The sequence below is a fragment of the Pelmatolapia mariae genome, linkage group LG17 (genome assembly GCF_036321145.2).
Source record: "Pelmatolapia mariae isolate MD_Pm_ZW linkage group LG17, Pm_UMD_F_2, whole genome shotgun sequence".
NCBI lineage: Eukaryota > Metazoa > Chordata > Actinopteri > Cichliformes > Cichlidae > Pelmatolapia > Pelmatolapia mariae.
In genome coordinates this window covers 35,519,267-35,531,915 of record NC_086242.1, presented here as the reverse complement: position 1 = coordinate 35,531,915, position 12,649 = coordinate 35,519,267, and the positions used below count along the sequence as shown (strand labels likewise).

Below are 12,649 nucleotides of genomic sequence, written 5' to 3'. Positions count from 1 at the left end.
GGTGGCTCAGCAGTGTATTGTATTGTATTGTATTGTATTGTATTGTATCTTTATTTCAGACATATACAGAAAGAAAAAAAACAATATATACACAAGTACACATACTTGCATTTACAAATACGAATATATATGTAAATACACATACGTATGTGCTCAAATAAAAAAACCAAAAAAAAAACCCAAATAAAATAAAACAGTCTAAATGACATGAAATGACAATTATTAAGTCTGAAATGGAGTAGGAAGAAGTATAACATACTTATTAATCCCTACCCCATGCTCAACATTCTATTGAATCCCACCATTCATTGTTACCCGTAATTCCCATCATCACTTACCCCACACAATAAACAAGGAGGACATGTATAAACATAGCTACAGTGATAGATATAATTTAGATACGATTTAGCATAGTTAAATATACAATGGGTGATCAACTTTATCAGTTTCATATTCTTCCAAAAGTAGTTTTCGAAACATCTTTATGAACTGACTAATGCCTGAACATTGCTGTAGGTCCACTGTGGAACTGTTCCACAGTTTTACTGTGGAACAGTTTTACTGTTCCACAGTAAACAGTAAAACAGTTCCACAGTTTTACTGTGGAACTGTTCCACAGTTTTACCCCACAAATAGTAAGACAAAAAGTTTTAACCTTTGTCCGTGCTTTAAGAGTCTTCAGATTTAATTTTCCCCTCAATTCATAGTCCCCTTCTCTGTCAAAAAACATCCTCTGTACATTTCCTGGTAACATATTGTATCTGGCCTTGTACATAATTTTTGCAGTTTTATATTTTATAAGATCCATAAACTTCAGAATTTTTAATTTCAAGAACATGATGTTAGTGTGGTCTCTAAATCCTGCTTTAGTAATCATCCTGATTGCTTTTTTCTGAATTTTACATAATGGTTGAAGTGAAGTTTTGTATGTATTTCCCCAGATTTCCACACAGTATTCCAAATATGGCAATATAAGTGAACAGTAAAGTACCCGGAGTGATTTGGAAGGCAAAAAATGTTTAGCTTTACTCAGTACAGAGATGCTTCTTGACAGTTTAGCTTGTATATGCTTTATGTGAGGTTTCCAGCAGATTTTGTTATCTATTATCACACCCAGAAATTTTGTATGAGAAACTTGCTCTACTTCAACATTATTTATTAACAATTTTGCTCCAGCATCTTTTTTACAATTTCCAAATAACATAAATGTAGTTTTTTTCAAATTTAGTGATAACTTGTTTCTGTCAAACCATGTTTTCAGTTTAATCATTTCTTGTGTGACAACTTCCAAAAGCTGCTGTGAATTCTCTCCAGCACAAAAAATATTTGTATCATCTGCAAATAAAATAAACTGTAATATATCAGATGTTTTACATATATCATTGATGTACAGGATAAACAGCTATGGTCCCAATACTGACCCCTGTGGAACTCCACAAACAATGTCCAGGCACTCTGATTGATATTCACCAATCTTCACAAATTGTTGCCTGTCTCTCAAATAACTCCTGACCCACTCTAGCACCACTCCTCTAATGCCATAGTACTCCAGTTTATCAAGTAATATTTCATGATTAATTGTGTCAAAGGCTTTTTTTAGGTCAATGAAAACACCAGCTGTACATTGTCTTTGATCTATATTGTTGGTGATATTTTCAATTAGTTCCATTAATGCCATAGATGTTGATCTATTTGGTCTGAAACCATACTGACTGTCCATTATTATTTTATGTTTATCTATAAATTTGTCAAGTCTATTAATGAAAACTTTTTCCAGTATTTTTGAAAATTGTGAAAGTAGAGAAACAGGCCTGTAATTTGTGAATTGGTGTCTATCTCCATTTTTAAACAGTGGTATTACTTTAGCTGTTTTCATTTGTGTTGGGAATGCACCAGTTTGTAGAGACAAATTGCAAATGTATGTTAAGGGTTTAGAAATGCCGTCGATCACTTTCTTAACGATTTCCATATCAATGTCATCAAAGTCTGTAGAATTTTTTGTTTGTGATTTCCCAACAATATCAATTATTTCCTTTTCTTCTACCACCGTTAAAAACATTGAATGAGGATTACGGTCAATGAGTTTAGTTTCTTTCGCTGCAGAATTTGTTATATCAGGAATTGTATCAGCCAAGTCTGGCCCAACACTTACAAAGAATTGATTGAACTCATTAACCACATCACTCATGTTACTAATATTTCTATCATTATTAGTGAAATATGAAGGATAATTTAACTGCCTAGAGCCATTTTTAATGATGGTATTTAATGTTTTCCAAATCCCTTTAATGTTATTTTTATTCATATTTAATAATTTCTCATAATATTCCTTTTTACATGACCTCAAAATACTAGTTAATTTATTTTTATATTTCTTGTATTTATTTTCAGCTTCTGTACTTCTGTTCTTTATAAATTCTCTATATAAGGTATTTTTCTTTTTACATGCATTTTGTAATCCTTTTGTGATCCATGGGCACGCTGCATATTTTTGTTTTTTGCTATATTTCTTTACTGGACAACGGCTATCATATAACAGTTTAAATTTTCCTAAAAAAGTCTGATAAGCTTTATCAATATTTTTTTCCTTATACAGCATCTCCCATTCTTGCTTAAGTAAATCACTTTTAAATGCATTTATGGACTCCTCTGTTCTCACTCGTTTGTATTTTGTTGTATTTTCCTGTTTGACCTTCCTGTAATTGCTGTCATACACTACAAAAACAGGTAGATGATCACTGATGTCATTAATTAGGAGACCACTTATAGATCTGTTTTCTATTTCATTAGTAAATATATTTTCTATTAAGGTTGCCGACTGTGCTGTAACCCTGCTGGGTTTAGTGATCACTGGACAGAGTCCCATGCTATACATTGTATTAATAAACTCATCTGTCATACTATGTTTGTTTGGATTTAATAGGTCTATGTTGAAATCCCCACAAATGAACATAACTTTTTGATTTGTCCTAATAAATGTTTTATCTACCCACTCCTTAAATATTTCAATATTAGAACCTGGTGTTCTATATATACAACTTACAATGACATTTTTCTTTTTTTCCATACTAATTTCTATTGTTACACACTCTAATATGTTGTCCACCACCACCGTCATTTTTTCCACCACCCTGTATTTTAAATTCTTGTCCACAAACAAAGCCACACCCCCACCATTCTTGTTCTTTCTGTTCATAAAATTGAGTTCATATCCATCTATTTCAAAGTCCACTCCTTTCTCCATGCAGTGTTAGCACTGCAAGAAGGTGGGACAGATGGGACTTTTCTGTTTGGAGTTTACAGGTCTCCCCGAGCCTTTGTTGGCTCTCTTCAAATAATCCACCTTCCTCCCACAAGGCAACTTCTACCTGTGTTAGTTAGGATGGGAACACGTTTTACAATTTATAGATATAAATTAGTTAGAGTTAGTTATATTCCATTTATAATAAAATAGTCTATAATCATAGCATCTTTAATGAGCCTCTTATATAATGGAGACGAAGACAAAGGGAGTTCTCAAACATTTTATTTAATAATGGAACAGGGCAAGTCTTTTATTAATTGTAAAGACCAAGGAAAGGGTGGTTGGTTTTAAGAGGAAACCATCATCCCAGCCCACCTTTATTCAAGTATCCTGGAGTTACGCTTGACCATAGACTAAAACAGGACTCGTGGACTGAAAAATAAAAGTTTTTTTGGAGGAAATGTTTATCCTAGAAGTTGAATCCTAAAATGCTTTACATATTCTATGCTTTTATTGGAAAGGTGTGACACTGTATTATTTGATGGCTTGGAAACAACATTTGTGAGGCGCAGACAAATGCAATTAGAAAGACACTGTATTACGAAGCTTAGAAAGCATTTATAAGGACCCTATATTGAGCAAAGCAAATAATATTGCGAGCGATGTGAGGCATCCACTTGCTTCCTCCTTTGAACTAATAGCATCTGCACAGCACATATCCAGCCCAGTTGGTCTGGCCAAATCATGCCTAAGATGCAAAGAGAGTGAAAATATTGATAAACTGTGTGCTTTTATGCCTTATTTCATGTGATTGTTTTTATGTGGTCTATACAAACGTAAGGTGACTTTAGCGGCTATCTATCTATTAGGGCTGGGCCATATCATACCGTTCACGGTAATACCGGTATAATGTTGGGCAACGATAAGAAAATGAAATATCGCGATAGAGTATGGGTAAAACGCGCATGCGCAGTGTCTTTGTTTTCATACGCACATGGCGGAAAAAGCATGGCGGCGACGGAGAATGAGAAGGGCGAAAGCGAATCATTGAATGAAACAGATGAACCAGAATTGGTTTGTAAAAATGCTGCAACTTCAGTGGTGTGGAACTGTTTTAGCTTTCCTCCGTCAGATACACAACAAAGCACTATTTTTGGTAGAGCATGCTAGCGGGCCGTCGTTATTACCGTGTTTTCTGGAAAATATGGCACACTTAAAATCAATCCTTTGATTTTTCTGAAAATCGACAGTGCCCCTTATAATCCCGTGCGCCTTATGTATGAATTCTGGTTGCGTTTACTGACCTCTAAACAACTTTATGTGCTACACGGCGCTCGAAAATCTGTCAAACGTTTTAGTACGACTTTGCTAAGCTACGAAGCCGCACCACTTGATGGATTGTCGGAGCATTACAGCTATCGTAGGCAGGAGCCTCGCGGAGTGATACGTACTGTGCTTCAACATAATGTTACCGTATTGTGTGTGTATAACCTCTTTCTAAGTTTTGTGGATATTATACATGGTTATGCTGAGGATATGTCGGCCAATTTCCACTGGAAATGCCTTTTAAACTGTCAGCAAGGAATTTGCATTTGCACTGTTAAATTTTTATATAACTTTAATGCACATAAAAAACAGCTGCTTGTTGAAGTGAAAATACATTGATGGGGTTTTTTGCACTAATAAAGTTGTGGAGTTGTAAAGTATTTTGTCTAGTGTCAATTATATCGTCAGTTATATCGTTATTGCAAATTTTCAAATGTATATCTTGATAAATATTTTTGGTCATATCGCCCTGCTCTACTATCTATCTTGATGTCCCTCCGGTACACCTGGACAAATCGTGTCCAAGGAGAAGGAGGTCTGAGCATCTCTGCAACCCTAACAGACGCACAGCTGGGTCTGGTCTGGAAAACACATGGATCCCATATAACAAAACACTAAACAAAACACTACAGGATTATAAACAACTAACAACCAATCACAGTTTACCAGCCTGAGAAAATGACTCAACGGCAGAAATAAAGAAAATGGAACAGATGCACAGATAAGCCTGGTGACACACTGTGAGTTTTCAAACCTCAAACTGATTGTGAAAAAAAAAATCAACATACACGTACATATGTACAAAGTTACCTACCTACACCCCACACAAATACACACAAAAGCATGTTTGCATACACGCACTGTTAAAAGCGTGGGCTTGCAGTCCACTAATGAAGTTGTCACATAGCAAACAATCATCTTTTGTTCTATTTTTAAGCTGCTATTTATAACAAGGAGAAAAGAAACTTTCAAATCGACATCGTGTATGTTGGCACAGCAAAGCTACACAATCGAGATAAGCAAAGTAGAGCTGCAGACATAAAGAGGAGCTATAGAGAGATCTCAAAGGTTGGAGAGATGAAGGGAGGGCGGACTGTGAAGTCCCAGAAACAGTGTAGAGAACGGTGCCAACCGCAGGGAAGTAGAGCATCAATTAAGGGCAGCGTGCCCTAGATGGGACAGTCAAGTTCCCACAATGCATCACCATCACGGCCACCACTTTACTTTCAGTCTCTGTTTTACACACACACAAAGCACAGCGCTAATGAAAGGTTTGGCATACACTGTGCTCAGTGACACTTTTGCAGACCTCAACAAAATGTATTGTTAGACTATCTTCATGTATTTGTTGTTCAACATGTGCAGATATGAACTTTTCTTTTTTAACTGAACACATTGCTGAAAAATGCTTATGGATGATGCTGTCACAGTCTCTAAGTCAGAGCAGCTTCACTGTTTGTAGCTTGCACTCTGCAGCACATGTAGCAGAGTAGCATCACAGGTAAGCACATGCTGTTGTTGAGGGCAGCAGTATTCAGATTTGACTGCCTTACAAATGCTGGAGGATTGGATGAATATATTGGCTTTTTGGCCAAATTAATCACTGGTTGTTTTATTGTTTTCGTTTGTGAGTGTGCCTAAGGCACAGTGATGTGGTGGTAAGCGCTGTTGACTCACAGCAAGTTTGCACGCAAACACGTCCTGTTCTCTTCAGGTACTCCGGCTTCCTCCCACAGTCCAAAGACATGCAGTTAGTGGAGTTGGGTTAAACAGGGATTCTAAATTGACCATAGGTGTGAATGTGAGTGTGAATGGTTGTCTGGCTCTCTGCATCAATCTGTCCAGGCTCTACCCTGCCTGTTGCCCTGTAGCAGCTTGGATAGGACCCTGATATAGATAATCGAAAGAAAAAGGATGGAAGGATCGAGCTGCATCACTGAAAACTCAACTTAGTAAATCATTCACTTCTAATCTCCTCCATTTATTCATGTATGTCTGGGTTGTGGGGATAGATGTCTAATCAAAGAAGACCTCTCTCTTCCCAGCCATCTCCTTTGCCTCTGGCAGCGGGACACCTAGGTGCTTCCAAGCCAGATGAGAGGTGGAATCTCTAAACATATCCTGGGTCTGTCCTAGTCCTCCTTCTGGGAGGACATGCCTGAACCTCCTCCAAGGGAGCCAGTTGAGGTGCTGGAGAGATCCGGAATTGCATGGTGGGTCTTTTCTGAGGTAAGAGATAAGGCGAGTCCCAGTGACCCCTAAAGGGAGCAAAAGAAGAAGAATGGGGGCCCAATGATGTCTTCCCATAGACTTATATAGAACTAGAGGTACTTTTGCAACCATTGGAGTAGCACCCTGCAAACCATAAAAAAGAAGACTGGTTTAAGGCACTTTAACCTGCATATAGCCTTACTTTTCAGATCTGGAACCTACAGTTTATGCATATCACCAACCTCAGGTACTTCTGGCTCACAAGCCATCCCTACACTAACATCTATATTAATGATATCACAGCACTAAATCGATATAGCAAGAAAATCACAGCTAGTTTTCCTGTTTGTTGGTTTGCAAGCCTTAGCTTTTCCTCCTCAGTTCGCATTTGTCGCTCTCAATTGTATCATTATCGCATTTATTTATGAAATGGAAAAACGGTTCAGGGCGCAGGGTGGGGAAGATTATATTTGGAACTCTGGATATGACCACAGACCCCGGATGCTTAAAGTTTGTCCCGTTCGTCTTCATCATCATCCCTCCTGCTGAGAGCTGCAGCCTACCTGAGGCTCTCACACACGTGTACACACAAAGAATACACTGCTGTTAGTGCTGAATTATTGAGCAGAGAGCGACAGGGATGCACAGAGCATGCACACCAGGAGAGGGTAATAAGACACCAAGGAGAGCTTTATGTACATGACTCCAAACAAACACAAACACATAAACACGAAGGCACACACAGCTGCCAGCGTAAGCTAATCCTTCTGAGGTTTATCCAGTGTTAGGGGACACAAAATATATGTCACACATTGGTATTAAGACCCAGAACAGAAGAGGTGTTTAACTGCACACAAACACACTATCCCAAAAAGAATCAAGGATGATCCAGCATGAGGAGACGGTGTCAGGTCTGTGACATCAAATCCTGTCGGTGCAGATGCAGCTCCAAAACGCTGACTCAGAGCACATTCAACACTGCAGCAACAGTCTGACTAGTCCTTTTTCAACTGCCCTCCTCAAAAAATAAATAAATAAATAAATGTGCTGCTACACCCGAACACAGTGCTGGTACCGAAGAAAAAAGTTACCCTGGAAACTCATCTCCAATGAGCAAACACACTCTGGAAAACTGTGAGCTGTTCCAGTCTGCTGCTTTCTTCCCTGATCTCCCTGCTTCATCACTCAAAACGGATCTGTTTCACATCCAGTCACCTCTCATCTTCCTCTTCTTCTTCCTTCTCTCCTAACAAATTACTCCCTCATCCTCCCCACACACACACACAGACACATTTGTATTCCCCTTTCTGCTGATGCATCAGGTTCAAAGATCCGTCAGCAGCAGCCCTGGTTAATGTGTGGCTGCAACATGGCCGACTCGGATCACTGAGTCCTGTACCAGCCTGCATCCTGAGCCTGTGCGTTTCTGTGTGTGTCTGTCTCTGTGTTTAATGTCGGGTCCAAAATTTGTGGCTGTTCTGGCGTAGAAGCAGACCAGACAAGCTAGCGGTCTAGCATCATTACACAATGTGACGGAACTTCCTTCCTATTCAGGGGAAGTTCTTCTAATCTGTCTGCTGTTAATCCCAATCTGTGTCCGCCCTGTTTGTCTCCCTCCAGGCTGCCGTCCAAACAGGCGCAGCTCACTGCTCGCAGCAGGAAACCAGAGAGGGCAGACAGATGCTCACATGGACTGGCTGTCAAGAGATTTGGGAGGCGTGGACCTGTGTTTCTGTTGCTGTTTAAATGAGGAGGAGAGGGAGCAAGGAGAGGAAGTGTGAAGGAGTCTAATTTGAGGTAGAAAAAAGCTTGCGAGTGCATCGGTGATACTGCTGTTGCTGCAGCTGCCAGGGGAATGAAATTCCTGCAGTCTGTTAAAGCCTCGCTGTCATCCACAAGAAAATCCCCTTCACGGCTACAGCTTAAGGTCACCTTTAAACAACTCAGCAATCCTAAGTCACTGTAGAAGCCCCTATGTAAACATCCCATACAACAGAAAAGCCACCAGGAAAACAAACAAGAAAACAGAAGGAGACACTAAACGAATGTAAATCCATTCAACAGCAATAACTACTGCACTTACTTTGCAGGGAAATCAGAGACATCTGTATGCTCAAAATTCAAGGAAAAACCAACACAAAGTGCCTTAGTAAGGCGAGGACCCACCACTTGCTGCCAAACCAGACAGGCTACTCTTGAGTATTCCAGAAACTGCTGATTTTCTGGGATTTTCCCACACAACGCACTCTAAGGTTTACAGAGAATGGACTGAAAAAGAGAAAAAAGATGTGGTGAGCAGGCGTTCTCGGGATGGAAATCCCTGGTTGATGCCTGAGGTTAGAGGACAATGTCCAGGCTGCTTTGAGCTGACAGGAAGACAACGATAACTCAAATAAGCATCTCTCTATGCACAACACAAAGACCCTGCCAAGTACCTGTCCGTTATAGCCTGCTCTGATGAGTATCAACAGTTCAGCCTGCTGGTGGTGGTGTAATGGTGTAGGGGATATTTTCTTGGGAACCTCAGTAGGAAGTGAGCATTGTTTATATGCCACAGCCTGTCCAAGTATTGCCGTTGACCATGTCCACATTGAACCAATCTACTAGTGGGTAATGTGCCATGTCATAAAGCACAAATCCTCTCAAACTGGTTTCTTGAACATGACTCATCAGGTGTATCTGACATCCCCGTATTGGTGTTGTTCCTGGATCCTGGATCCTGTTCCTGGATGTTGCTAAAGGTTGTCTGCTGATATCTACGCAGAAAAAAAAATGACCGCAGTGTTGAACCTGGACCAACGCTAATTATGATGACCAACAGGAACAGCACTAATACAGGTATATCAGATTGTGATCACAAACAGTCACCAGACCTCAACCCAACAGAGCACCACTGGGATGTGGTTGAACAGGGAAATTCACATCATGAATGCGCAAGCCAACAAAACTGGAGCTACTGTGCGATGCTGTCAAGTCAATATGGACAAAAATCTGTAAGGAATGTTTCCAACACCTTGTTGAATCTCTGCCACTAAGAATTAAGGTAGTTCTGAAGGTGAAGCAGGGGTTCTACCCGTTCGTTATTAGAGATGTGTACTTAAGAAAGTGGCCGATGACTGTATAGGTATTTAGCAGATAAATCAACAGACAGGGCCAACATCAGCCAATATTAATAACTGGCCAATATTTAAATGCATCGCTACCTCTAAAATGACAAGTGCACCCATGCCATACCAGTAAAAAGCCATCCATAGCATAAAAAACACCCTTTTTACAAATGATTTTGTCAGCTCTAACACAATCCTCAAGTCTCTGCATGTTTTGTTATGGAATAAATGAAAGACGTGTACAGTCATTTCCATGGAAATCTGACAATGTGATGCCAAAGATGAGCGCAACAACATTGATTACAGCTACTCAAAAAGCTCTCAAAAGCTCTGCAAGTCTCTTTCAAAACATTACGAAAATACTACACTTGATGTGCTGATACCACAAAGCCCTGATTTAAAACCACTACAATCATTTATGTGTGTAATGTCACTGATTAAAAATATATGTCGACAGGCAGAACTAACGACGAGAGGCCGAAGTGGGTATATAAACGACTGAAAAGATAACATTTGTGAATTGTGAAGCTAGCTAAAAGTTCTCAATATTTGGTGTAAACAGTTATGACGCTAGCTAAAAGTAATCCCTAACAAACTGAAACAGCTGAACATCTTGTGTAAGCGGAATATTCAGCTGCTATAAAGTCATTATTAATAGTACTCGGTGCTTTATTACACAGCGATGCCACAGCACGAAATCCACTGACGTGATTAAAGCCCCCCGCTGAGCAACCACAGAGCTCCGACAAGCCTCCGCAGGAATACTACAGTAATAGCAACACAGAAGAAGAATGTAGAAAGCGTTCCAGGAGTCAGCACTCAGGCACATTTCAAGTCCATTTGAACGCTGCCCCCGAGCGCAGTAAGGTCACCGTAAACTCTCCTAGCAGCCCCGTTTGTAGACACAAGCCCGGATGGATATTACTGGACTATCACTCAGACCAACGAGGTGAACTCAGACAAAAACCGTGTGTACTCACGTGCCGAGGACTTCTTTAAAATCAAAAATCTTCTTAATGTCGTCGACTTGTTTTTTCCACGTTTCCCCTCTGCCGGTGGTGTCTCCGTTCTCCCGAGCCATGGCGCTGCTTTGCCGGCCCAAGTCCGACCCCAACACTGGGCTGCGGGAGCAAGGATGCGAAAATAAAATAAGACTACAGGAGGAGGGGTGGTGTTGGGGAAGAAGACGTGGGCTAGAGTGTTAGGGGTTTGAGAGTCCTGATGGTCTGGGATCCGCTGCTGCAGGACCATGTGAGTCCTCCTGCAGGTTACCGTGTCCCCGCTACCTCCTCCTCTTTCTCTCTCTCACTCTCTCTCCCTTTACCCGCTCCCTCTCCTGCCTCCTCCTCCCTGGCCGTCTGGATAGTGGCTGCGTAAACGTAGACGAAAGACAAAAGAACCTCCGCCACGGTCTTTCAAAATAAGAGCATGTTACTTGACAAGCCAAAATTTAGCTGGAATAATATTATTAATAATATTTTTTCTTGCAACTGCCACAGCTATTATACAGTCTTCAATCAGCCCCAGAATCCCTAGGCTAACAGTAAACTCAAAGCATAGGATCTAAGAACGGGGGAAATCATTTGCTGACGCTATCAGTCTGAATTACTTCATTAGCTTATGGCATGTACAAAGAAAAAAAAAGATGAAAAAAAAAAACCCTGTAAAACACAATAAAATAAATCGAGTAGACTAATTTTCTGGATTTTCACCAATGGGGGCGGGAGGTAGTAAATAAATTAATCAGTCTAAAAAAAACTCTTCCAGAATTTTTACTTTCTTATCCAATGACGTTTTTTTTTCATTCAGTCACTGGATAAGAAATTAACCAATAATTTAAATAACCTATTTTCTGGGTTTACAGTCAAATAAAATGGAAACTCATACTTCACTTTCAGCAAACTGGTTAATCACGTCTTGATAGATGTTTTATCAAACAGTTTCACATATACGCTATCTGGAGTGATTTATTTCACGTCACTCAATTTTTTTCCAAAAAATATTGTTTTATTTTGAAGACAGAGCCTCACAACTTCCGGCATCGCGTTTGTCACGCATCTCTAACTTGGCGGCTAGTCTGCTTCCACCTGCAATTCTATAAACGTCTTTAATAAACGCCTTTAATTGGTGAACACCCCCCCCCCCCCCCCCCCCCCCCAATCAAAACATGTCGGGGGACGGGGAGGGGGGTTCCCACTGTTGCACAAAATATCTAGTGTGTTCAAATCCACCTCTTTGCTTCTATGATTGTGATTGTTTATTTAACAACTGAGTCCAAGTCATACTCTGGCAGTGAGTGTTATGACATTAAAGAGAACCGGTGAAATGCTGCTCCTTGCATCCTGCTACTTCTTTTGAGCAGCAAATTCGCAGTGCGCCAGCATTATGACAACAGCTATCATGTATTCATCACCATGTGGGATCCCTAAAGGCGTCCATGTGGCTCAGCGGGGCGCCCAGGGATCAGCGGGGAGCCCAGCTGCAGCAGCGTGCTCACCTAAGTTACAGTGGTCCTCATAACACCTGGATTGCAGACGGAAAGAGCGGTGATCCCCGGGCTCTGACAGCTGCAGGGGCTGAGGTCAGCTCAGGCCGCGTTACTGCCCACAACACACGCGCACATACACGCGCACACACACACTACGTTATGTTTGCACTATAAGGAGACAGAGAGAGATAGAGAGAGAGGGAGGGAGGTGGAGGACAATGTGTTGCAGCTTCAGCTGCTCATGAGTATTCCGGCTGCAAACTACTGCAGCTC

The 12,649-nt window shown here is 40.6% G+C and overlaps 1 protein-coding gene across 1 annotated transcript in view; it reads right to left on the bottom strand.

Moving 5' to 3' along the window:
• camk1da (calcium/calmodulin-dependent protein kinase 1Da) overlaps positions 1–11,232 on the bottom strand; it is an 80,639-nt gene extending 69,407 nt beyond the window's left edge. The window contains exon 1 of the mRNA XM_063460804.1: positions 10,869–11,232. Coding sequence (XP_063316874.1) covers positions 10,869–10,969 — 101 coding nt within the window. The 5' untranslated portion in view covers positions 10,970–11,232. The remainder of the gene's footprint in view (positions 1–10,868) is intronic.
• Between the last annotated feature and the right edge of the window lie 1,417 nt (positions 11,233–12,649).